At 35.7% G+C, this 25,287-nt stretch overlaps 1 protein-coding gene across 6 annotated transcripts in view; it reads right to left on the bottom strand.

Moving 5' to 3' along the window:
* The window catches only part of tup (LIM1_Isl and LIM2_Isl domain-containing protein tup), a 194,652-nt gene that overhangs the window by 45,815 nt on the left and 123,550 nt on the right, over positions 1–25,287 (bottom strand). For 4 of the 6 annotated variants that reach the window (XM_090406189.1, XM_090406190.1, XM_090406191.1 and 1 more), the window contains exon 5: positions 3,048–3,098. The exons of the other annotated variants lie outside the window; for them this stretch is intronic. In XM_090406189.1, coding sequence (XP_090262315.1) covers positions 3,048–3,098 — 51 coding nt within the window. The remainder of the gene's footprint in view (positions 1–3,047; positions 3,099–25,287) is intronic. 6 annotated transcript variants of the gene reach the window in all.

The following is a 25,287-nucleotide window of genomic DNA, read 5'->3' as shown; positions in this document are numbered from 1 at the left end:
TTCGATCCCAATACGCAAATTTAACAACGGCAAACAAACATAAGAGATGCGCTAATAGTTGTATCCTTTATATAAGATCAAACTATACAAGGCATTCGATAAAAATATACTGGCAAAGAATGTGTAGTTGTTTTATTATTCGAACACTCGTATTAAACATGCGAATCAGCCATGCTCCATATGTTTGCTCCTAATTTTTTTTTTTTTTCTCAATCTCTTCAAAGATTTCAAGCAGACTTTTTTCCTCTTGTGACACTGGATAAATCAAACACAAGATAGAGGCAATCAGATGATTTCTGTGTTTATAATTTTTGAAGTCCAGGTTTAAAATAATGCCGCAAGTATCCGACACCAAACATTTCAATGATGTTTGCATATTCTATAGTAATACTACTGCGTTACATTTCGACATCTTTTAATTGAACCAAGAATAAGTTACTTTTTCTTTCTATATTTGCGTGCATTTTGTTGTTAGTTGGATTTCGGCTATATCCCCGTACACAAACTTAGATATGGATGAACTGACCGGATAACGAATTTTCATTCGTAATCCGGTCAGTTCCAGAAAACGTTGGACACCACTGGTGCATGTCTACAGAACATTTATGGGTATCAACAGTGAAGCCTAGAGGTAATGCAGGTGCTCTTTGACAAGTTCAGTCTAGGTCCATTTAACTGCTGGGTGTGGAATCATGAGCGGTGAGACATATCTTCAACCTCTACACATTTCTTCTTTACTTACATCGATGTCATTCCTTGTAGGGTGCCTTTTGATAAGATGCTGTCATCCTACTACATCTTATTATGCTGTCCAGTCCATCAGAGATTTCTTTAATCATATTGCAAGGGTGGAAAATGATTCAAATTATTTTAATTCCAACTCTATTCAGCAATTAAACCAGGACAGCATACATTCGGTATATGAACTAACCATTGCTTTTAAGTATGGTGTTACGGTAAAATATTTCAGGATTTCTATATAAAATCATTCTAAGGGTGCAGTTAACATGACTACTACACTCATTTAAACTCGTCACATCCTGTGTTCTTTTGCATTTTTTATTTATTTATTTTTTCACTCCAGTTTTTCTTAATGCACTACTTCATTCTGAAGATTTTGTTATTGTTTGTTGTTCAAGTTTTGAGGTAATTTTTTTCCATTAATAACACTACGACAGACAGCACAATTATTCATTTATTACTACAGAGATTACATTGAAATATAATCTTCGTTTAGAGCTCTTTCAGTTATATATTTGATCATATCCTTGTTTCCTGTATCTTGTAAAGTTAAATATGATAATCATCCAAGTTTTTGGTTCTAAGACAGTGGAAAACGTGTTCCCTTCTCTCTCTCTCTCTCTCTCTCTCTCTCTCCGGAAGATGTCGGGTTTAAAAGTTAATTGGAATTTAATCGTGACATTCAACTTTTAAGGCAACTTAAAATTCTTGGCGGATATAGAAAAATCATAGTAATTTGATTGGAATAACACAAGTGAAATAAATAGTTTTTATTATTTTATTTATTTATTTTATTTACCGACCAACATGCCAGACATCCATTCTTTGAAAGAGAATGACTCAGTTTATGAGGGTGGTATTATTTGGTCATTTTCAAAGAGAGTCAGTATTTCCAAACATTCTCGACTTCTTAAACATGTAAGACTTGCTTTGTTTTATTTCACTCTTAAATATAACTTCACTTTACTAGCAGTGAATTGAAGTGATACAATACTGGATTCAACCAGTTATTTCAGAGAAAGAATTTCGTTTAGATACCAGTTATTTATCATTTGAAATTATTTTTTTTTTACTCAATAAGCCTCATCAAGTCAGTAGAAACCTTATCCATGGTAGCGAAGTATTGGCCACGGAGTAGATCGACTGGAGGACTCGACAAAAGAGTACTGGGGTAGGGGGAGCATTTGCAGTCTATCTTTTCATAAGTTTAACCATATCATATCAAGCATGTGGCCTTACATTGTCATGCAAAATTCTCAATATCCGTCCCGATTCTTGAACATGAACACCAAAAACGGAAAAGGAACCACATGAATGTTTTTAAAATTCTCGTAAAGATAAAAACTTCATCCTATTCGCTACGCATGACGGTATGCAGACCTTTTGAAGTGGCCTTCGTAACCAGCATTTAAAGGGGAGGAAAGAGTAAGTTATCCTTAAAGGGCAACGTTATACACAAATGCATTGCACTACTGACACTGCGTTAAACTACAAAGTTCTGTGCACCAGATTTAGTTCGGTACAAAATAATTATTTAACATTACGTATTAAAAACACATAAAAGTAATGCTCTATCGAAAATACAATAGCTAAAGAACACGATCTGCAACTAGGATAAAGCTGTTAATCGAGGCATAAACGCAGGTCTTTGTGGAGCACAGGAAAACATTTCCAAAGAGACTGTCACATCCCAGCTAAATATAATTACCATCTTAAACAATAGGCAATAGCATCTTAAGATGTCGGGACGTGGTGTCAGTAGTGGTGGTAACAAATATCACTTGTCTGATAATTTTAGAAGAATTCTCCGAGGGAGCAATGTCTATTTCGTAGTTGATAGCTATGCTTGGCAGAATTAATGACACGAGGGAGTGTTAAGAGAAGTTAATGACAGGTAAATCGCGAATGTGTCACTTTAGAGGCGCATTCTATCCATCCCAGTATTGTTTCTAATTTTGATTTCAAATATTGTCATTACATGAAATCCATCCTGCAGAAACATCTTTAAAAACATACAAAATAATCAAATCTACATTTATATAAAAAACAAAACAGAATGCTAATTACAAACAAAAGAAAATAAAAGATTGTTTTACCAAGTTCCCAATGTTTTAAATGTATTCTTGATGCAGATTTGAAAGTTAACTCCAAATCTGCACATTTCAGAGATGGTAAAAAAAAAAGCAATTAACAGCTTTTTTTTTTAATTACTGGTTTCGATTATTTTTTTTTTCCCCGCGGTAGGGTCACTTAGTAAAACAAACTTAATTTAATATTTTTAGGAAGAGAACAAAGTGAGGCCCTACCGGGGAGGCTTGCGGGGATGAATCGGACTCGGACATCGAGACCAGCAAAAACTGCGAATGATAAGAGAGCAGTGTCAGTGTCAATGCATTCGTTACTGTCTTACAAATATAGAAATAATCAAAAAAATTTACAAAACAGATGTCTATAAATCTAATACAATCATTATTAATGATTACTGTAAGTTATTGATTACTAATAAGGACATATAATAAATCAGTGAATCTAGTTATAGCTATTAGTTAAATTATCGATAACAAACAGGCTGAAAAAAGTATCCCATCATTCCAGTGTGTGGGTTTGTGTTGCGAAGAGATGTCAGTATACAACTGTAACAAGATACAGTATGAGACTTTTTTCATTGTTCAAAAAGAGAAAGTCTGGGAGTATATCGCAAACTCTGAGAGTTTATCATTGTTTCGCAAACTATGCTTTAGTGTCATCAGCGAACATTGTTGTTAGGGCCGCTATTGCAACATCAAAATCTTATTTATGCAAATCTAATTACGTCTGTCTGACAGAACATTGCTTTTTCTTAGTAATTAAGATGATGCTTTTATTCTGAAACAGTAACCAAATAAGAGATCAAAAGATGTATTACTCGTAGAAGTAATACATCTTTTGATCTCTTATTATAGAAGGTTATTTCTTCTTTTTCGATTGCTAAACGATCAGACATGAATCAAGAAATATGGAAATATAAAAGTTGTTGTTTTTTTCCATTACTAATAATAATGCAGCTCGTTTTCTAATGGAAGATGCGAACATTGAAGAAACACCAAAAAGTGTAGTACAATATGGATGACATCGAATGTATGCTTGCTGTTTCTAAATAATATACTATTTAAACACTGGAGACACTTTTAACAAGAATAATCAAGAACATCGAGTCCGCAGACGTTACACATTGCTGATTTTGGATAACAAGAAAACCCTATTTAGATTCACATAATTGTTTGTTACATGTAAGTCCGCTTGGCTTTGTTTCAGAAAACCAAAGTGAGGCAATATATCTGGTTCCTTAACGGCGAGTTCACTGCTGTACATAGGTCAACTTGAATTACTGGATCCTGGTGATGCAACGAACCTCGGTGTCAACAGTCATGATGACACTTTGGTTCGTTTAGGTAACGAATGAATTTCATCACTCGGTGTAAGCTCATTTTGCTAAATGGAGATTCTGCTCTCAAGGCCAAGGTTTCCACATTACGTAATCCTCAGCTCAACCAAGTATCAATATGTAATAGATATACAAGTTCCCATTGATGGGACTGCTATAAATAAATGTAAATATATACGACGCGAAGTAAGGATCCACGGTAGTTTATTCAGAATTTGCACAATACTTCCTGAGTCCCATATTAATAAATGACCTCAATAATCAGATATGATGTAATAATTATTATTTCTTGTTTATAGATGTATGAACCTTGCACCTCTCCGTACGAAAGTATACGAGTCGTGGTAATGCATTAGATATAAATAGACAGTGCCTGTGCATCAATCTATAAATTGTCAATGAATGGAAGGCAGTTACTTTCCTAATAAAATAATCCTTAAATGTCCATGCTCACCTGAGCTTCAGTATAAATAATTTGTATACACTTATGTTGCAAAATTCAAGTAACATTTATGAATCAATTCTGGCAATTCTCCTAATTTCCAAATGAAATATGTATAGCTATCGGCAATCATAAGGAATTGCCTCTAGAATGATTAAATAAATAAAGAAAGCCATGAGAAATTCGAATACAGAATTTGCAGTTTTGTTTTATTCGAACCTTCTTGAACGTTGCCATTCTACAATCGCAAACGGCGAATTCTGATGAAATTCAACACAATTTCTCAGAGATGGAAACAGAAATTCTGGATGGATTATATTTCTATATCATGCAATGTACGAATCTGAGAACATTTTAACTTCCAAAATCCAATCTTCGACTTCATAAACAGTTTATATTCACATTGCATTTTTGCTCTTTTCTCGTGTTCTCCTTCCGATTTATAAGAAATTATTTTACGCTAATTTTTATTATTTAAATGAGGTCAATTTCTAAATTTTGTTGCTGAAATAACTGAAAAAATCTGAATCCAGAGTTTCTTTACGCAGTTGTACCACAATGAACAAATTATTTCCTCCTCATAATGTCCTCCTTCGACATCGTAGATGTATGAAGAGTATAACACCATTAGGCTGACTAACGCAGAAAGTATGAGGGAGTATCATTTCTACAAGCATTCTGTTTAAAAAAAAAAAAAAAAACTGTAATCATCTCCATATTGCTGATTAAAACATTATAGTAATCCTTAAAATTATGAAGTCGTAAAATATTTAAAGCAAATTCCACAAAAACCTTAAAAATTCCAATAAAGACTTCAAACTCGATATATTTAATTGCTTCATTTTTTTTTTTTTTCGTTATCCTATCCATCTGTTGGAAAGTTCGTGGAAGAGTCAAAGAGTCAGATAAGATACGGCGTGGAGACAAGGAATATAATTTTGAAGTCCGTATCAGATGAATTTCGCTTGCAATATATGAATAGTTAACTACATCATCTTCTCATTATGAAACGTCTTCCGATAAGTTATTGCCAGAATATAATATAAAACATCCTAGTAGTTCTTTATTAAGAAATATTCGTGAAAACATTGTGAAAAATTGATCGTTGTGAAATAAACAATTTTTCAGGTAAAATAATCGCCCTTAAAGATAGAGGTGTGCGCTAATGATTTATAGATAAATTCTTATCTAAGATAGTGCGTGAACTTCATGGCCCGCGCTGTAACATGTATTCCTTGGTGGATGCTGACATAGTCTACTGTGTTAGATAGCTTGGAGAATTTTACAAGTAGTCAATACTTTACTTTTTTGTAATATTTAATGAGAGAATGCATCGATCAGAAACAAAATAAGATAGAAGGAGAATGTAATCGGTAATACCGAGAATAGGATCTTCCTATTCTTTTTTGTTTGTTGTTGCTTTATTATTCTTTTGTTCATTCATCGCTCGTCACGCCTACCGCCACGCTTATTGGAAGTCTGAAGAGCTTGAAAAACTTCCAAGTTTGGTCTCTACATCGGAGTTTCTGAACTCTGTTAAAAAATAATCTCCGGAATCCTAGCTCCAGCTCTTTGATGTTTAATAATTACATGCCATCTGGTAACAAGTATATGCAATGCTCTTCGAACACCTGCTTAAAATCTTACGGGATAACTGAAGAAGCGATCGGAAGATCCTACACAAGATCTAGCAAGAATTGCTACTGTGCTTCTAGTACTTATACTGACTTATGTTTCACAAAAAAAAAAAGAAAGAAAAGAAAAGCAGTTATCCTTATTACTCTCCCGTCTCCCTCTATTAGTCCAAAATGGTGTTCCCTAGCAACCACTCTACTCATTCGTCCAAGTATTCTTCAGATAAAATCGCACAGTAACAGATACTCACGACAAAATGCGACACACCCAAATCCTTAACGACTTTCCTTAAAATATAAGGGGAATAATTATTAAAAAAATTGAATGAAGGCTTGAGATTTTGTTGCTAGTGACAAATGTAAATGAGAATCACATTTCAAATGAAAGTAGGTTGCATATTTTTTCCTAAAAATATACAGAATAAGAAAATTAACAATGACTTTCATGAGGACGCCAGGAAATTTGCACTTTGGTTGGGAACGCCGTAGGTCGTCTAACTCAGTGCTTTACCAACCGGATGAGCTGAAACTTTATAAGGACTTTATCTCTAAAAGTGAGTTAACCAGATGGCAGGGTTTTTCATCCATCCAAGATAGATAAACCAGCCAGAGAACATATGGATGTTAGTCTTAGTTTCTTCATCTCTCACATCCGCCAACCAAAACAACGTAATTAAAAAAATTTTTTAAAAATTCTTTCGAAAATTAGTGAATGTCGATAATGCCACATCCCGCCACTGGCATATAGTGTATTGTCATACATTTTCCATTGTACCAAAGCTTTTAGGAACACAAGAAAGTTGTGTTGCTATTTACGCAATATTTTTTTATAAATGATTACACTTTTTTTTTTTACCAGGGAATCGGTCGATTTTTTTTTTCTAAAAATATAGAAATAACAATGTCTAAAAATATTTGTACCAGGAAGCAAATCACGGTTGCAGACAATATTTTCTCAATGGATCCATCTTTCTCTATACCATACTGAGAAGCATCAATATCAACCGGCATGGATCCCAGAAGAAAAATTCTTCGCTGGCATTCACATAAGAGATGAATACCCCCCCCCCCATCTCTCCCGCCAAGTCTCAACTTACTTCGGAAAGTACCGCCTAGGTAACAATAGAAACACCTTTCCCCAAGGGGGTCCTTAACGTATCTTTCGCTCCTTTGGTCGAAGTGTCGCCACAAGATATACCACTATTGACCAGCTATGGATCTGATGGCCATCTACGTCACCGTACAAACAACACACGTGCGTTTAGAAGCAAAGGTATCATTAGTCACGATGTGGTCCGAAAATCGTGCGATCGCGTGTACGACAGAACAGAGAAGTCGCACGCGATCTTAGTACAGGCATGAAGGGATGTGGTGCGGGGGCAGTTGCAGAAAGCAAAAACGAGGGGGTAAGTAAGCGGAACAAGGGGGGGAGGAAGAGATAGAAGTAGATGGATGCGAAAACAGGGACGCAGGTAACTTGTTTTGTCAACGCATTGTCTCCCTCCCACAGGGCTCCAATGTCCAAGGGTAGCATTAAGGAACACGCCATATTTGTCACAGAGTCAAGAATTACTGGATAATTATGACTCCCTTCCACACGAACGGGGCCTCCGCAGCGAGTAATCCACTGGAATAAGTGGGATGCTGCGTAGGTAGAAATGATTCAGCACTCGCAACCTTTTCCAAATGTACGATAAACAGTGAATGAAGCTCAGGAAATGCATGAAACATCAGCGGACAGTTAACTTGTGATCTAAACCCAGTTTTTTTTTTTTTTTTTTCAAGAAATGCTGAATACTTTCTAGTGTCTACATGCAGACAAAACTCATATATTCAAAATTTCTAAATAGGTTTGAAGAATTATAAACTTTGTACATGCATTTTCCATCGTTATAGCAAAATTTAAAGCTGCCAAACATAAAAGTTAATTAGTTACCAAGCGAATGGATTTATGCTAATTCAACCACGTAAAAGTTAAAATGCTCTGCAATAGTTTTTTTTTTTGTTTTGTTTTTCCTTTTCTTAAAAATATTGCACCGCAGAAACGGTGTCTGTTGTTTAAGAAAGTCTGTTCTCTTTAACATCTTACTTGCATACCCCCCCTAATCTTTCTTCATTTATCTTCGTTAAAAATGTGCGGAAAGCCTATTTAATTGAAACGTTCGACAATAGCCACATGCGAAGGGGTTTTGGAATGTTAAAAGCAATTACTCTCACACTACTGATAATTTGAAACATCTGAGCATGCGCAAAAGAAGTTATTGGACTTTTAACAATGCAAGCAATGTGATCAAGCGATCTATCACTAAATGTGCATTATAAATGAGCAATTCAATGAATGATAAAATTGTGTATATTAAAACAGTTTTGAGATTAAATAAGTTGTTAATTTGAATAATAATCATAATTAATCTAATAGCAACCGAGTTTCCCATACTTCAGTTTTAGATCTTTGTGTATTGCAAAACATCGTGGGTTATTATTATTATACTGTATATAACTTTTATTATTTAACGCACTCTGCTTACTGCTATAGAATTACTGGTTGCAATTTGTTACAATCTTTGTAAAGAAATTTTTTTCGTTAATGCATTGCAAAACGGAAAAAAAAAATAATAAATAAAAAAGTTGAATCATTTTCTTCGAGATTTTCATGGGCGGATAAGAAACAAGATATCAATTACCAGTATCGAATTCTGATAAAGAAAAGTACCTTATATTTTAAGAAGACCGTAATTAATCTTTACTTCCAAAGTATATTTTTTTCACTTTAAGTAAGCATAGATCACAATAAGCGATGTAGAAGTCAGCCGAAACCCAAAGGAATTACAATGATTATTTCTAATTTCCCAACGAAAGAGAGATCTCTTAAATATTTATGTCATGATATTAAAATAAATAAACTAAATGCGTTGCATGTAAGAAAAATTGTCAAAAACCAAATGCTAATTCCAATGCTTATCTCATGAAAGTTGTGCAGAGGAAATTAAGAGCATCTGAGCATGCGTAGATCTCTTCTTAAAACAGAGCTCATGCAGACTGTACTCAAAGATGCAAATACACATATCGAGCAACACACAATTACGAAATCCTTCTGTTATCTGAGACTTCCATGTGGTATTAAGGGCCTTTCTCAAGTGTTTCAATGTTTACGTAAAGCTTTCAACATGGTTATTATTTGCATATCATGATTGCTTTTTTTAGGTATAGAAGTTTTATCTGCTGATGTAAAACCAACACTGTTCATTGGAAGTTTGAAAAAGTTCAATGCTTGGCTTATAACAGGAGATTCATGGCGATCAAAATGCATCATCGGCGTTCTGACAGTCTAAGTATTGCATGACTTAAAAACTAAGATTTCAACTGATCTTACACATTATTTTAAACTTCTTTGTTTCTTTAGATTGCAAGCAGAGGTCCCAAATTTCGCATCATCTATAAAGTAAAAAATATTCGCTATCTAAGCTACGAAAAGGCACCAAGAAAAACGTATTAGCAGCTTTTATTTTGGACTCCACCGGAATGTTAATAAAGGTATTCTACACACACACACACGCGCGTGTAATTTCTAATACAAAAGCGCGGAAAAACAAGCAGAAGGCTATACATGATCTATAATTATCTTACTATAAACAGTCATTCATATTAGTAGACATTAAACTAACAAAGAAGATGTGAAATACGCTAAACTTCCATTTACAAAACGAAATAGCTAAATATAATCCACACAAAAAGATTCTATACCGAATATGGGTGGAGACAAGCGTCAAGGACAGAAGGAGAAAATGAGGTGAGGGATACTATAGCCCTCGTCGCAGCCTTTACAGGTGAAAGGATATCAATTTGCCCTTCTGCATCAGTGGACGCACAAGTACACAAAACTATTTCCTCTACCCCCCCACAGAACAATCCCATCTTTAGCGACGTGTTCTGCATGTAAGGTTGCCAGAGTCCCACGCCCCCTGGCGCACGGGAAAAGTGATTTATGCATCGACCGGTGGAGTCAAGCGAATCGTCTCCACCTCTTCCTCCATGTGCGCTGTCGCGCGAGCGATAATAATAATCACGTGCCAGGGACGTGCACGAGAGGAAATCGACATGAAAGAAAATATGACATTTTGGGGATCAAAATATTAGAGCTTTCATGCCGCTACGGATCGATGAGGGGGGGGGGGAATGTTGAGGGGATAACTGGGGGGACAAAACAGGTACGACAGCGTTATTCGTGCTTACCCCCTCCCCATCCCTTGGTTGGTCAGTTCTATAGCTAGATCTTTACCTTGCCCTAGTAGATATATCATCATAGAAAACGACTCCTGAGTGTAGTTTGGGGCAGTGCATTTCACAGAGTTTTATAGTTTGTTACAGTGTTCTTGTTGCTCTCTCTAGCTATACTTTATGCGGAGTTTTATCGATACTGCCTCACACATACAGTCCGACTATTAGATAAGGTACACTTCGGCGAGAAAATGATATACCTCTTCATATGCATCATGGGTTATGAGCCTTTTGTTGTGCCTACAGTAACGACCGGTAGTTTAGAAGTAAAATGGTGGCAGTTCATTGTTGACTCCATACCCATGCGCAGTTCCATTTTGAGCACGTGACCAGCATGTACGTGGTCCATGATGAATACGTGGAAATTGTCACAAATCTTTTTGATGCGAACATCATAACGAGCAAAAAAAAAAAAAAGCATACAACCATAAAAGAAACGGAGATCAGTGAATAGTGTGTTCAGATAGCAGTGATAGTGAAATTTTTTTTTCATATAATAAAAAATAAATGGCAAGACATCTTGTACTCTAGTAAATGCTATCCAGCTATTGCTGTAGGTAACCTTTCAAGATGAATTTTCTTTAAAGGTTTAATATCTCACAGGTATCATTGAATACTTTGTTTTATCTGAGCAAGTTATGTTAAAGCATAATAGATTTGACACTGTAACCATTGTTATATAAAAGCTATGTGAATTACGGTCGGAAAGAGGGGAAGCATAAAACAATAGCAATTGGCTTCTTGTTGCTGGAGAAAATGTAGAGGAGACAGGAGTAAAGAGAAATTCCAAATTTTCGCGTGTAGAGCCTGGGAAGTAACTTCATGAAAAAAAAAACAAAAAAAAAACATGCTTTAGACTTTCGAAAGAATAACTTTTCCCCACAAAATAAGCTAATCCATTTATTTACGATGCGAAGAAACTGTAGAAATGTCTTAAGAACTTTTCGCAAGAAAGTAACAAATCAAGATTATAATAACAGTACTGTTAATCTTTTTTACAATCATTCGTTACATTTCCATTAAATGATTTGTTTGGATTTCCACGAGCATTGCACAAGCACTGTTCCATTAGAACCAACACTGGCTGTTGCATAGGCCTAAAAAGGTATTACGTAGAAAGTTGCTGTTTTAGGAAATTGCCCATTTGCGTCTAGTAGGACCACTCGCATTATGTTGCTTTTCCTACGTTCAAATAGTCCCATGAATGTCCATTCGATGATTACAATAGGGGATTACGTTGCTTTTTACTACATGCAAAACGGTTCCAGTTCATTTCGCTTGCTGTAGTAGTGAGAATGAATTTTACTGTGATTTGTTGAAATTACCACTAGCCAAAAAAAAAAAAAAGAAAAAAAAAAGAAGAGCTAGAAGTAACAGCGCCACCACAAGCACACAGAGAAAGTGAATATACATGATACTCCTAAAATTTGTAAGCGGCAAATCATAACGTTTATTATTATTTGATCGCCTTTGTTGTATTATAAACTCTATCACATCATAGCAGAAGCTGGTTTTTTAAAACGTTATCAAGTTATTCTCCAAGTGTTCTTACTGCAATACGTAAAAGGTTTGAAGAATAATATTTTTTTTTTCATAGTAAAGTTCAGAAAAATACGTTTCAATGTTTATTTTTATTAACACACAGATATGCACTTCTCTGCAAATATTACTTTTATTTTCATTGTAAACATGCAGTACATCATTTCCTTATTTTTTTTTTTTTATTTCCTTGATGTTAGAGGCTCAGACCTTGCTAGTCCAATCTCTCAATTTTAGAGATTTGAAGCTTCGTATATTAAACTGTAATGAAGATTGTAACGTCTTAAAGAAAGGAAATAGCAAAACAAAGAAAATTAGAAAAGGGAATACATCAAGAAAAATGAAAAAAAAAGTATGAAAAAATTTATACATATCACCCCCCGCCCTACTGTTGTCGCCTAATCATAATCCTTTCTCTTCTCCTGGAGTGTTGAATAATTTATGAAGAAACCATAAAAGAAATGTATGGATTAATATATTTCGACTTTACAAATATTTTTAAGTCTTTCGGTTTCTTTTATGCAATCAAATTAGCAGCTTGGAGCTTAATTTCATTTCCATATTCTCATTAAACTCAAAGCGTCTCCTGTAAAATGTTTTCTGTATGTTCTACTTTGTACTACCAGATATTTTTGTTGCGTTTTAAAAAAGTCCTTCATATCAATTAAAAAAGCATCTGTTTCGCATCTCCATATAAGCTTGAAACTATTGTTATAAATACAAGATGGTTTAAGTGGCCTTTTACATCTAAGCCTCGAGGCAGTGATACACAATGTTTACTAAAGATGAGATACTGAACTTAAAAAAAAAAAAAGAAGTTCATTTTGAACATGGAAATGGATTATTAAAGCGAAGACCAACTGCCTGAATATTAAAAAAATAAATAAATTGTTTGCTGGCTAGCGAACGTTGAAAGACAGATAAGATAAGAGAAGTTCAACCTTGAAGAATGCGGTGATAAGAAAGTAGAGGTAAAAACACCGCCTGAATCTTTAAAATCCTCTTTGTTTCTTCACAGCAGGATTCGGATCGCGCAGCACTTAAACAAGCATTTTTTTTTTTTAGTTTTTTGTTCATCACCTCGTTGCAGCAGTTAATCTTTTCTACAGCAGCAGCTGTACGAGCTGATGTGGGTCAGAATTACACTGAAGTGGTCTTCAAGTCCACTTGACACACGTCCCCTGCCGTGAGAAAAGTGACCGAGATCCTTTCCTGGTGGAGAACAAAACACCATCCCAGCAGGATGGTGATGGCTGAAGAGGTATTTCCCTCCCTCCGAAATCTCACAAACACGAAGAAAGGCTGGCATTTTCGGTATAACAACAGCTCGCTGGTTTCGAGGATACACCAAAATAAAAGCCAATAATGAACTGTCCGCGGTGTTCAGAACAAAGCCCATCATATAGATCGGAGACGGGCGGCTGTTCGCACACGTGCCGACTGCACCGATTGCGTCCGATAATCGCCGCCGTGGGGAGAGAGACAGACTCAGAGTCCGCACTTCGAGGCCCGCCGCCGTCGTTTTCTCTTTGCCCAAAACGCCCCCGACAGAGAGCAACTCGGGAATGCTGTTGCTGAAAACGTACGTACGGGAGGGTTGTTCCGCAAGGAAAAGCCGTCGATCGGTCTCGCGTGAGATGGGTGCTACTACATGAAGTGGACTTTCAATTCGTGGCCTGGTGCCAATTCCGGACGCCGGAAAGAGAGAGTGGGTGAATCGAAACTGGGCACGTGCAACACGCGTACATGCTGAGGGGGGTTTTCCCGCCGCCACGGTACGCGAGGCCATCTGCCGCGGTTGCAAATGAGCGTGGACAGGAAACCGTATCTGCTCACACCCCCGCTGATACAACATGTGACACAAAGGGACGAGCGGTGACGGCGTACGGAACGGAGAAACAACAGCTTTCACGAAAAACTGCGTTTTCATTATTTTACGGATGAATCTCGTTATGCCCTGTGTACGAATACACACTCGGCATATCACTTATTCATTAACTGTGCAACGACTCGCACCTACAGCAATTACATCGTCTACCTGCTTACTAACTTTAAATAACCACTAGATTATTAACGCTCGGACGTTATTACCCCTGAAATAAACTTCACTGCATGACTTTGGTGTTCTCTTGGGAAATAAATTTCAGCCTTTAAAAAAAAAGGCGAAAACGTTGCAAACAGCCAAGTGTTCCTTGACAAATTCTCTAAATTGGAAAATTCTAAGAAGAAAAAGATTCCTTGGCTGAAACTCTATTGGGAAATCACCAAAACAGGTTAGACAGATGCATGTTGGCTTACTTTTTTTACCATTAATTTCAATCTTGAGTGCGAATATTCGTTCTCGCTACTTCATCGCTGTCTTTACCTCTCTGATCTCACTTTCTCCGGCACAAAAAGGCGAATATTTTTGCAAAACCAATTCACATCTTTTCTCAGCAACACACGTATAAAGGTGTATTCGCATGGGTGTTGTGTTTTCGTATTCATAAGCCATCATTCACGTGTTGAATCAGCTGTAAGCCTGTAGACAAGGGCGTTCTGCAGACAGGATGTTTACTTTATGGTAGATATAAAGCAGACAACTGCGGTCGCTGAGGCGTATATACACGCAATCGCACGTGCATACGGTTACAACGTGTTTGACATCTGTCGATTTCATAGTCCCTTGCATAGGAAGCAGTACTACACCAGATTGACCTAGTGAAGAATCGGAGCAAAGAAAGTGAAACAATCACAGAAAAGACCATTTTTTAAAGCTCAGCATGAATCTCATGGAAAAAAATTGATAGAAGTTCATTTCCTCGTGCAAATCCAAGATTATATGAATTAGTACTCATTCATATTCCGAGAAATTCAATTTACTGCTGTTCATTGGGGTGTAGACTACCCTCGTCTAGACAAGGGATGGAGAATCCAATGGTTCACAGTACGCTACTCTCGTCTTGAAATTGAAGCAAAAATAAATCAAATATTTGCTCTCAAACTATGATTATGTTGTATAAAATTCTTTATTTTGAATCATGTTATGCTTTTTTCCACCTTCACGATCTGTTTCTTTTATATTTCGTTGAACTCAGATAACTTCTAGCCATGCTAAAAGCGAGGGTGCAAGCAGCGAGTTTGAAATGCTCAACCTTCACCAGGATTATATTTGTGGTCTTTTAGATGCTGTTTATGACTATGGTCGAAAAAGGTTCTCCAACTAATTGTTGGTTGGACTAATAATGTATTAAAGAATGCAAAATTATCATTTGCATACAACACCTTTTCTGTAATCATAAATAAATTTCAATCTAAGGAGCACTTTTGACTATATATTACGATACAGACACCCGATAACAATGATGAATTCGATTCATAATAGTTAAATGCCCTATTGGATGAACAAACTATTAAATCGCTATAACATGCACTATCTTTCCAATAGCGATTGTTGATTTGTTCGTAGATTGCTCAATATTTCAAGAGTACCGGACTTATAGCAGATACTTTCAATTTTGATATTATTCTGACAAATTTATGATGTCTGTACGCATCTAAGAATGCCATGAGAACAACGGCTAAAAATACTGCTGTCATGACTACGACGATTCCTATAGCTCAGAAAACTAATGCATTTCATTCAACCAACTAGAAAAGTCTCACTCCAATATTATTTTACCTCGTATTTCTTAAAGATCCTTAATATCTTCAGTGTCAAGACAAGAAGAAAAGATACAATATTTCATAACAAGTTTGATCCTATCTAAGGATTTCCCCAATTACCCTGATAATCTGTTAATGGGGAAATATGAAAATTTGAATTTTAAAAATATAGAAATTTAAAAAAAAAATCTGATCAACTGAATGGCAAAGTTAATTTGTAATGGAAAATTTATGATCTGCAATGGAGCGATCAGTTCCATCGCATGCCATGAATTTACTAAGACCATTCTTTACCATATTCGTTTTTGGAGTAGGAGAAGAATCCAATCATTCGATTTAACAATACAGCAATACTCAAATTATTATTATTATTATTATTTAGTAATCTTCAGAATAAATGCATACTTGAAAATGTGTGCCAGCCATTTCTCGTTTAGGTGAGAGTTGAAGCCCTTCGTCCCTCCAAGAACCGTTACTTCTTGGAGGACTGAAGTGGATTACAAAGGTTCCATGTTTGGTTTCTGGAGCAGGGTGTTTTCGACTACATAAAAATCAATAAGAATACAAAAATAAAAATATCCTTAGCCCCTACAGTAACAATTTATTTGCCGCAAAACTACAGCGCCGTCTTTATTTTATATAATTATTTATTTTTATGTGACTTCCGCCCACGAAAAGGTTTAAACTTATAGTACATTAGTACTGTAGGCAGGCTAACCTGTTTTTTTTTTAAATTTTTTATAGTTTTCCATTTATATTTACATAATCTGTAAACCTTGCACCAAACAAGAAAACCTTTCCAGCTTGAAACCATTTGAAGCTTCCAATAAGGGGAGTGATGATCTCCCACTGAGTGATATCTCTCACCTATGGACATTCGCAAGTATTCACGTCTCTAGCGGGAATCGAACCCGCAGCCTGCTGGAGAAAGAACGTTAACCATTTGGTCAACCGGAGTGCAAAATCTTTATGAAATCCTAAAATTTATTTATTACATTTAGAGAAATATGTTCACTAAAGTAGGTAGACATCATCTTTAATAGAAAAAAAAAAGAGTATGTGATGAAAAGGCTTCCGAAAATAGACGCAATGAAAATACTGTATTCCTATAACGAAGTGGCGCTGTTGCATAAAGATAACTAATTTAAAGCAAGGTAAGGCTTTGATCGCACTTTCGAAGTTACAACACTTCGGATCTATGGATTCTGTTGGTATCACAAGGGTATCGAAGTATTTGTACGACTTTTTTTTAATAGCACTAAACAAACTACTTTTTTTTTTGTTTTTTTAACTCCCAAGAGTGATAATTAGAAAATTACTGCTTCTACATGAGTCATCAACATTTAAAACTGATCACGCTAGCATCCTCCTTTTTATCTACTTTTCTGGCAAAACAGGATGTGAGCGTGATTGGTTTTAAATGTAGATGAAATATTACTCTAAAAATGATGAACAACAATTGCAATACATCTTTACTCTGATTCCAGTGACCTAAAAATCAGAACTTAATCCAGCAGTAAACATAATCAGCTTCTGTAGATCATGACAAGCGAGACAATTAAACTTAATGAAAGAGCGGAATGAGTTTCTTCCATCCAGAACAGATAATTAACTAACTAATGCACTGACAGGCACCTACGGTACCGAGAACCAGTCAAAGTGATGAAATAAAGGTCCACAAAAATCCCAGGATAACTTCAAGCTTGCAAAGCTACGTTAGTTTGATGTAGACGTATTTCTTAGTAAGTCGTTTTGACCTGACTTGCTTTCAAAGTTATAGTCAAGGTCATACGATGAAATTATAGCTTTATAACATGCATAGCATCAAAAAGATTCTTTTCACATCTATAAAAAGGCATTTTTAAAGACAAAAGGGTCCATCGATTGACTATTACTGATTTATCACCTCTTACTGCACTATGTTAATTTAAGGTGATTAATGATGCCATGGAATTCAGAAAATTTTTATTTCCTTACGCATTGTTAAGGATTTCTTTCAAATTTCTGTACGATTTTGTTTGTTCCTAAAATCTTTTTCTATAACTGAATCCTTGCTAAATTACGTTTAACTATACTGATAGAAAAAACTAATTTAACTGATAGAAAGAAATCCACACAGCCTACATTTCTTCATTTGTTTCTTTAGAGATGAAATATAACTTATTACACGATTATCTATTCAATAATGAAAATCAGAGTTTGTAATGGGAATAATATTAAAATTATGATTACTTTTCAGTAATCGCAATTGTAAAACTCGTATTGAATTCGGATTTGGAAAAGAGAATGCACTTTTAGCACAACTATAGGAGGCATATTAATGCAATTATTTTGATTTTTTTATTATAAAAACTGGTCACAAATTAAAAAATAAAAACTGCACAAAAATATTGATCGGATCAAGAATAGATTTCATGTTATAGTCACAAAAACCTTGGAAAAATTTACTGTAAATTTAATTTTGATTCAATGGAAATATTTCATGTGTAATGTGAAAAAAAAAAAAAAACATCCTCTTTGGATGGAAGGAGATTGGCCACTAGGCGAGGATTCTTTATTACAGTTTTTCAACAGAAGGTGAATTTGTCGGTCTATAGCAAAGAAAGAAGCATTTCTTCTTCTTCAGGAAACTCGGAGCATTAATCCCCTCCCCAACAGAACACAAAAACCAGCTATACTGCTTACGGACAATGCATTTTGGTCGTGTTCGAATACCATCCAGGAAGCATATTCTAATAGCTGTTCAACAGAAAGCGAGTTAGCTGATATTATACAGCAGTGGTGATATGAATTTCCTCCCTGGACACTCGGGTTTTTCATACCATAAAACAGGAAAGGCAGCCTGCTTATGCGAAATCAAAAGATGTTACACAGTGGCCTCACAGTATTTAACTGCAACGTCAACGAATCCAACCTGCATCGGACTCACGGACTTTGCTTCTTTACTAGACAACGACCACAGGTATCATCTTAGTTAGTGGTCTTTATTTCCGCTAAACTTTAGTTTCTACTAGAGTTGGAAAAGAGACAAAATAAATGTAATGAAGAACATATTTGGACATGGGCTGTCGTAACCCGCTAAGCAACTAAGGCAAATGCCTAGGAGCGGCAAGGTTGCAGGGTGGCAAAAACAGGCAGAATCTTATCTCAAAAATCAAAACACCTTTAAAAAAAATAGATTTTTTTCTCGACTATGGACGACATATATCCTAACAACGATCCTGCGCTTAATGTGTTTTTATAGCAGGTTTCCACTTATTTAAGACAAATCAGGCGCCTATTTTGTCTATAAATCTGCTCTTCTTGTTTTGATATATTTTATATACAAATATGTACACGATTAGCCAGTTCGACTGAATATGGTTGGCAGTTTAATTTACGAGGATTAAACTAAACCTTGACCTAAACAGATTCGACACATCTGCCGTAGATATTCTTAAAATAAGCCACATGGGCCTTTCGCTGATTAGAAGGTGAACGTTATTTTATCCACAATAATTCCTACCCTCACCCCCCCCCACCCAAAAAAACCTTCATCACGATTATGGTTCCAAATCATATCCGGACGCGTGTACGGTAACGTAAATCCTCCCATGTACGACATCGCTCTGGTTTAACTAGACGGAAAATTAGCAACAACCAATGCAAGATGCAAGTTTCATTTGTCAGGCTTACACCGTGGACCACCACGTGTGCGTCCGCTACCATGCGTCGCCCCACAACAGATGGTTAGAAGTCAGGACGGTGAGGTGCACATGTTCCTACCGATCCTATCTCGTAACGGCAGGACAGCCGCTCCCGCAGCGGAGGTTATCAGACTACGATCTCGGAAGATCCGGCTAGGGTGGTTGGCCGTGGTCGTTTGTGCCACGCATGACGTGGACAGTGATCTGTTCCACGAGCAATAGGTTATCCTAAACAGACTCCGTGGTATGGGGAATTATCAATGAGCACAGAGCGTCGAACCTGTTTCTCTGTAAAGAAACAGATGTACAATTTTAAATGCATGCAAGCACGTACACACGCAAATATCCAACAAAATGAAGATAAGAATCCTTCTTCCCCCCCGCAACAATATAACAAGAAATCAGCGTTTGAATATACGTTAATTCTCTCAAAGATCAGTTTAACACATCGCGTGCGACTTTTGTAGAAGAGGTGGAGCCGTTTCTATGAATGTTTTCAAATACTGCTACTTGATTCGAGGCTTAACTTAAGCTATTTAAAAGAAAAATGCTATTTTCCTCAATGGGCGTGTTTATTTTTACGACTGGTGCATTTGTTTCCAAAATAACACGTTGAAAAAAAATTTTTTTTGAATCGAATATCTCAGAATAATACGGTAAGCCACAGATTTTTCAAATGAATCACTGCGTTAGTAATTGCTTTCGTCTGTATTTTACACAATGCAACTTCACCTTTAATAAATTATATTTATTATGATGAAACAGATTATTTTAAATTTATCTTTTACTATTTTTAAACCGTGTTTCACTTAATCTGCAGTCTGATGATTACTTCAAATGGTGAACAACAGAACTGAAAAGTACCGTAGCGATTCGCTTTGTTAAAATAAAAATTAAAAATAAAAACATTTAATGCTGTAACAGAGAATGACATTAAATAGACTAAATTAGTTTAATTTCATCATCTGGTTTTTCAGTAGATGTGTAAAAGATGAGCAAAAATTATACTTTAACTTAGATTATCTTAGGTGTACTGGAACGTGGTTATCACCATTAACAGATTAATCGCTTTAATTGAAATCTAATTTAACTTCAATTTTATTTGCTAAGATATGATAAGAATATAGATATTTGCATATTTTATTCTTCTCGGATGAGATGCGAGTGCATCGTAGTGATTCCAAGTTGTGAATACAAAGTTTACACATTTGAAGACAGATCTGGTAAGAAAATATTAGTCAAAGAAGCTGCTTAGGATCCTTAACGCCATTCGTTTTTTTTTTTTTAATTTAATGGAGAAAATAAATTCCTATTAATAAAAGAATTAAAGCGATTCGAAAGTTAAACGGGGCGTACTATTTAATATTTGTAACTTTCCCTTCTTTTATTGTAAGAAATGTTTTCACCTTCAAATTAGCAACAGTAGTTTAATGCCTTTTCAAACCCTCCAATTTTTAAAGACTGATCCTGCTTTTTTTTTTTTTTTACTGTCACTGTGAAGTCAATTCGCATTCGAAATTATAGATGCTTAGTCAACTGAATTAACTATCAATAAAAATGGAATCCATGGTCCTAAAAAGCAGAACTCCCAAAAGAATTCATCAAGTTCACGAATTCCCTCATCCATTCACTCCAGAAAAAAAAATTAAAAATAAGTTTGATAGAGAAGATGCAAATTTTGAAGTCCGATTTATGCTTACAAGTTGAAGAGAGAAAAAAAAAAGAATGAAGTAAACAAATCTTCACAATCTGAAACGGAGAACATGCATTATCGTTTAAATCCGTCTCTCTCTCCCCCTCATATCTTATCTTCTGTAACTTATAAAGACACAGAAGGACCGAAGAACAAAAACTTGTTTTATTTATGCAACATCTTATTCATTTCATCTGATAGTGGCAAATTAACAACGATCAATAATCAAATCCGTATATGAGCAATTGTAATCATTGGACCAAACAGATTTGTGACTACGGTAATCATTTTTGACGTAAAGTTTACACCTAGCTTTATAATTATCTACTACCAGGACTGTTCTGGTTATCAAAGTAGGCAACTAGATAAAATTATAGCATGTTTCGAATGGAGTTACTTACAGATAAGAAGGATATACAGAAATGTCAACTGTTTAAATCTTGATTTAAGATGAGAATGCTTGGATTACGACATACAATGGTTTTGCCGTTTGCTTTTGGATAAACTAATGAAGTTTATTAAACAAGCTTTGGTATGTTACAAACCTCACTAAATCCGTGACGTTTGGCAGAAACAGAGGTGAAGCATTCGCTAACGAAGATAATCACGTTTACTTCCTTCGCAATGATAACTGATATGAAAAATATCTGTTAAATTTTTTCTGAAAGGTATTTTAAAGCCCTTATCCAAAGATGACTGACAATATAATAGAATAATGAAGACCTTCTTATCTATAGCATTGGAAGCATGTTGGACAGTCTTCTTCTTCTGTGGTAATCGCGATCTATATTCTCGTTATCTCTGAATGTTTTCCTAATACTGTTAACCAGACTCGTCTTTTGATTGAAAAATTAAAGTTACCATTTCTTGGTGTTCAAACTTAATGTGATGTAGACCATATGTCGAAAGCATCGAGAATTGGTAAATAAAGCGTGCTTTTTTTTTTAGCTTAAAACTAAACGGCGTCGCTTGTGTTTCACCCGAACAATAGACTCGTAAATCAAAAAACAAAGATATATGCTGATGGAACATTAATTTCGTTTAATCCGACACTTAATATCTGGGAATAACTCTGTCATATAAACAGCATGTGATTAATATTGCTGCCAAAGCTCGCACCAGAAATAACATAGTTCAGAAGCTTTGTGGTACTATATGGGGCTCAAGTGCCACAACTCTGCGTGCATTGCAATGGGTCTAAGTTTACAGTGCAGCAGAGTATGATGCTCCTGTCTGGCTCAATAGTTACCATGTCAATAAACTAGATATTCAACTTAACTCTACTCTGCGTTTAATAGGTTGCATTAGGAGTACACCCTTACAATGGCTCCTCACTTTGAGCCATATTGCTCCTCCGGAACTGCGACGACAGGAAGCCTTGCTTCATGAATATAAAAGAATTTTAAAAGTAATCAAAACCTCCTAATACATGAATTTATTCCAGATGCTTTATCTAATAGACTAAGGTCCAGAAGACCTGCCATAAAAACCGCCCGTAATCAGAAAAATAAAAATAGCCAGAATGACAGTATGGTGAGTAGGTGGGATGTACTGTGGTCCCAAGCAGTATCACCTGAAGTTCGTAATCACATAAACATCTTCCAAAAACCATCTGGATTTGACCTGCCCAGGAATATATGGACGACGGCTAACAGGATTCGTACAGGCCATGATGTATGTGGAGACTCACTTTGAAGTGAGGTAAGATACCAAATTCCCACTGTCCATGTGGAGCCGAGATCCAAACCATTCACCATATAGTACAGGAATGCGAGCTGACAGCATATCCAGGTGACTTTAAGGATATCTTTGATCTATCCCCGCAGGCGATCAACTGGATTATAAACCTAAATGTTAAAATATGACTAATCTTCTGTCTGATGCTTGTCATAAATTTCATATTTGTATTTGCTGAATGTAGACGTTTTACTTTTTTTTTATTTATATTATCATATATGTGTATCTTATCTATATTCATGTGTATCATATCTTACTGTCCTTTAACCATGTGTACAAGCCATACGATAAATAAATAATAAATTTGCAACCCAACAGACTATGAACTAGTATCTTCACTATAGCATAGATGTTTATGAAAGTCTTCCAAAACTCGTAATTGGTAGATAATTTTTATTTTATTAAGCCGTATCTCGTTCAGTATTAATATATGTGCTATAGGTTTCGACCTTTTCTTAAAATGAATTAGCATTAATTTAAAAAAAAAAGTGTTTTAGACAACACATGAAACAGATTTATTATATATTCCAGGAAATAAAATCACATTTTCATCAGTTCAACACGCATTACGTGATATGCATTACAGAAAAAAAACAAAAAAACTTCTCACCCTTTCTGTGCATCCAGTGTAGTGCAAAACAGACAAATCTACACATTTCCGTCTGACATATGTTTGTGTGTGTATGTAGTATTTGCGCATGCGTGCGTGAACAATATTACAGCAGTAGACAAGGTCGAGCGGCGAGACCGTCGCATGGTTTTCAAAAATTAATAAAATAATAACGGTAGATGATGATAGTGAGTAATGAGAGAGTAATGGGTCTCGTGGGATATGTTTAGACGGCAGAACTGAACCCGAAAGTGTGTATGGATGCGTGTGTGCGTGTATGTGTGTATGCGCGCGCCTGCTGGACTTGCGTAACAACCGCACAAAATTACGCAAGCCTCTGAGGCTCCCTTTGGTTGCACCGATGTTGGGATGATTAACATGTCTCACCCCACTAGGGAACAGGCACATGGCTTAGGTGTAAGTAGATTAAGGCAGGAGGGAGGACACTGTTTGGTGCTTCTGAGTTACGGATGCTCTCACGTTACAGTTTATGTGTATGTGGATGGAACCACCACGGGTTAATCCCCTAAAACGACTTTGGGGGAAAAAAAAGTCACCTGATTTCCTCCTCTACGTATTCCCGAAAACTTCAGTCTGAAGATGACTAGAATACGATAATCTTGCCCCACAGTGAGTTATGAAGTTACTTGATTACAAGGGTTGTTGGTGAGAGGGGTGTCGTGATTTCCCTTGGGGGGGGGGGGGGGTATGTCCAGTTTTTAGAACATCTGGCGTGGAAATCTGCGGTGGGGGAAAGTGAATCTGTTAGATAATTGATATAAACATCCGAATGTGGGGCTTACTATTAAAAAAAAAATATATATATACCCAAGGTAAAATACTTTCTACATATATATATATATATATGTCTATATGAACAAACCTTACCTTGTTGCAGTTAAATATCTGAATTATTTTGTGTAAAAACTTTATCCAATAAGAATCGGTGTGTTTTGTTAGAGCTATAATGATGCAAATCATTGGTGGTATAACATCAAAAAAGTTAGCGTTCTTGATATGAAGAAACGATGTAGATTTACACAGATATATTTGGCCCCTTTTCAGTTTCATAAATTCAGAATAGCAGATGTAATTTGTTTGTTATTTTTAATAGCCGTGAATACGATGAATGGAGTCATGGAAGCCGAAAATACCGAATCGAATTGGTTTAGGATGCAAGAAATCTTTTACGAGTTTTTTTTTTTTTTAATTTTATTATTTTTTTTATGAAATGAGTTAGTCGATCTCACACGGGGGGGTGACATGGATTTTCCTCAAGTATGCTTAGGTTCTACGTCCCTCTGGCAACCTAGCAACAAGAATACACGGATTTAACACGCATAATACCACACAGTCCCACAGCTTTAGTTACCTCGTACAACAAATTACATCACCGAATTTTTTGATGTCAGTACTCAAACTTATTCATTTCAGAAGCTTCCACTGCGTCAATAAAACCTTTAGAATGTCTAACAAATGCTTAGATTAATCTCCCTGAAATTTTCGTACAAAATAATATCCCACGTTCTTATCTTGAAATAACATCAACATCTGTAGATAAGATTTTCTTCTAGGAAGAACTCCAGCTAACGTTCAGTAACTTTTTGAACTTTTTTTTTTCATTCGCTGTATTTGTTAATAATTCCCTACTCATTTATTAACTCTGTGCAAATTCTAATCTGTGTTACCACAGAACAGGTAAGAACATAAAACAAAACTAACCTTTCCGAATTCAATTGGCAAGCAATCTCTCTCTCTGATTAGCTTTTCTATCGCGGAAACATTTTTATTTATTTACCAACAAATTCATTGCTATTCTCACTCTCCAACTACTTTTCCTTTCTGTTTATTCATCCCT

This window comes from Typopeltis vanoorti, chromosome 16 (genome assembly GCF_054136105.1).
Source record: "Typopeltis vanoorti isolate ZY-2024b chromosome 16, IOZ_Tvanoo_1.0, whole genome shotgun sequence".
NCBI lineage: Eukaryota > Metazoa > Arthropoda > Arachnida > Uropygi > Thelyphonidae > Typopeltis > Typopeltis vanoorti.
This window is presented reverse-complemented; position numbering and strand designations above follow the sequence as displayed.